At 37.6% G+C, this 3,072-nt stretch overlaps 1 protein-coding gene across 1 annotated transcript; it reads left to right on the top strand.

The window, feature by feature from the left end:
* The first annotated feature begins 536 nt into the window (after nucleotides 1-536).
* On the top strand, nucleotides 537-1,493 carry LOC106001173 (olfactory receptor 4S2-like). The gene has a single exon (XM_013036304.1). The coding sequence runs from the start codon at nucleotides 537-539 to the stop codon at nucleotides 1,491-1,493; it is 957 nt and encodes a 318-aa protein (XP_012891758.1).
* Nucleotides 1,494-3,072: the final 1,579 nt, after the last annotated feature.

Genomic DNA, 3,072 nt, shown 5'->3' on the forward strand with positions numbered 1-3,072 from the left:
AAAGGGAAAAAGGTGAGAATACAAATTTTCACTTCTACATCAAAGAAAAAGCAAATGTTTTCTTTTTAACTGTATTTTTTTTGTCTTTTTTTTGGCACTGGGGATCGAACCCAGGACATTGCACTTGCTAGGCAAGCGCTTTGCCACTGAGCTACATCCCAACCCAGCAAATGTTTTCTTATATACAAACATGTTGCCCAACACATTGTTGTTACAAATTTAAGTACGGAGTCCCTTATACAAAACATGGACGAAAGGCTTTAGAGAAACACTGGTGAGAAGAAACTCAGGGGATTTGGTTTATCTCCCTGGGCTTCACCTCCTCATTTCAAGTAAAGAAATGGTATATAACAGGGATATATGATCATCAAAATAGAAGCATTTCAATTTCCTTGAGCAATTTCTCAACCAAGCCGCAAGGCTCAAGTCTTTTCCATTTTCAACCTGTAGAATTACAGGCTTGTTTCAAGTTAGAAATAACTTCTGACAATCCATTTTCATGTGTCCTTCAGGTCATCTCTTTGCCTCCCCGGAACATGACCTCATGGACTTACTCCATGGAAAAAGCAAACAATGTAACAGAATTCATTTTCTGGGGTCTTTCCCAGAACCCCCAGGTTGAAGCAGTTTGTTCCCTGGTGTTTTCCTTTCTCTATACAGTCATTCTTCTGGGAAACTCCCTCATCATGTTGACAGTGTGTCTGGGTCACTTATTTAAGTCACCCATGTATTTCTTCCTCTTTTTCTTGTCTTTTACGGACATTTGTTTTTCATCTGTCACAGCACCCAAAATGATTATTGATCTGTTAGTAAAAACGAAAACTATCTCCTTTGGGGGGTGCATGATGCAAGTCTTTGGAGTCCATTTCTTTGGTGGTACTGAGATTTTCATTCTGATTGTCATGGCCTATGATCGGTATGTGGCCATCTGTAAACCTCTACACTATATGACCATTATGGACCGGCAGAAATGCAATAAGATGCTACTGGGCACCTGGGTGGGTGGTTTCTTACACTCCATCATCCAGGTGGCTCTTGTAGTTCAACTCCCCTTTTGTGGACCCAATGAGATCGATCACTACTTTTGCGATGTCCATCCTGTGCTGAAACTTGCCTGCACAGACACCTATGTAGTTGGTGCTGTAGTGACAGCCAACAGTGGTACCCTGGCGCTGGTCAGTTTCGTCATCTTGCTGATCTCCTACACTGCTATTCTGGTGTCTCTGAGGAAGCAGTCAGCAGAAGGTAGGCGCAAAGCTCTCTCTACCTGTGGCTCCCATATTGCTGTGGTCATCATCTTTTTCGTCCCCTGTACTTTTATGTACATGAGGCCGGACACTACCTTCTCAGAGGACAAGATGGTGGCTGTATTTTACACCATTATCACTCCTATGTTAAATCCTCTGATTTACACTTTGAGAAATGCAGAAGTGAAGAATGCAATGAAGAAACTGTGGAGCAGGAAGGTTTTCTGGGATGCTAATGGTAAATAACTGGGAGTTGTCATTTAAGCTGGATAATCGTCAATTAACTTGAACCAATTAACTTCAGTTAACTTCTGTATGGCAAAGACTCACAACTGCCTCACAGGATTTACAGCAGAAAAGAAATGAAATAATAAAATAGTCAACATAAAAAATTGTGCTTGCCTTTATCTCTGTATAAAAGAGAAAATGCTGTTATACAGAATCTCAAACGTGATGTTTCTGTTCTCCTCAAGTTTGAGTACTTCATTATTTTTATTCTGAAGAGGAAAGTGTGTTATGAAGTATCTAAGGGTGTTTTCCGGGTTTAGAAATGTGGTTGGAATATACTGTGCTCTTCATAGGTATGTGATGTATAGATGAGAACACATGAAAATCAACACATTTGTGACAATGCACTCATATGTATTCCTCAAATCAAGTTGATGAATGGAATGTGAATAGTGGAATATGATCAGACTTGTGCATAAAATATCAGTAAAATAACAAGGATTTGGCAGATGAAAGACCAGTTTTGATCCTTGCGTTTCTGGAAAAGTTTTTCTACTATCTAATAATTACATATATATTTTCAAACTTTGGAAAGAGTACATTGATTGACCTCTTTGTTTCTTTTTTACCTGTGTAATATGTAATGATATACTTCTGATATTGGACAAGTATTTTCTGTGTAAATAATTGTGTTGGTAAAACATTTTTATTTCACCAGGAGCGGCAATCTGTGATTTGCTTTTTTTTTTATTGTGAAAATACCATACAGAATGGTTACAATTACATGGGTAGGATAATGAGTACATTTCTTTTTTTATTGTGAAAATACAGAATGGTTACAATTACATGGACAATATAATGAGTACATTTCTTATGAAGCATTGTTGTTTCCTCCTTTGTTTCCCCTTCCTATCCCTTCCCATTTCCCTGCTACCCCCCTTCTCCCTCTCCCTCCTTTTTCCCCCTCTCCCCTGGGCAAAGTTGAAAAGTTCACTTTTTTGACATAATGTCTTGTACATCTCATTGTTGAAATGGGTCCACCTGTATCCCTATTTAAACCATTTGTTTTTTCCCTTCCCTTCCATAAATTATACCAACATCAAATACAATGAAAGCAGGGGCTATACCATGGGGGAGAGACATACAAAGCAACAAAGAAATCATCTTATAAATTTGTTAAAAACAATTGCATGAAAGAAAAGAAACATTTGAATCCTTATCTTGGGGTTCATTTAACCTAACATCAACTTATCTGACCATTTTTGCTTGTCTCAGACATATATTAGTTATTGCAAATAAGGGAAACCATGGGGCCTATGTTTCTTTGGGCCTGGCTTACTTCACTTAATATAATTTTTCCCAGTCTTTGCATTTCCTAACAAATGGGGCCATGTCATTCTTTCTGATGGAGGCATAGAATTCCAATGCGTATATATACCACATTTTTTTTATAGTCAAGTTGTTTCATTTTCTTTACTTCAAGTATAATTTCTTTGCTAATACCTGTACCTGGGATTGTGTTTATGGTTAGAAAATAAGTATAAACATTATTCCTTGAAACAACACTATTGTTCAGAAATAAAATTTGTCAGTCATG

Source organism: Dipodomys ordii, unplaced genomic scaffold, assembly GCF_000151885.1.
Source record: "Dipodomys ordii isolate 6190 unplaced genomic scaffold, Dord_2.0 Scaffold270, whole genome shotgun sequence".
NCBI lineage: Eukaryota > Metazoa > Chordata > Mammalia > Rodentia > Heteromyidae > Dipodomys > Dipodomys ordii.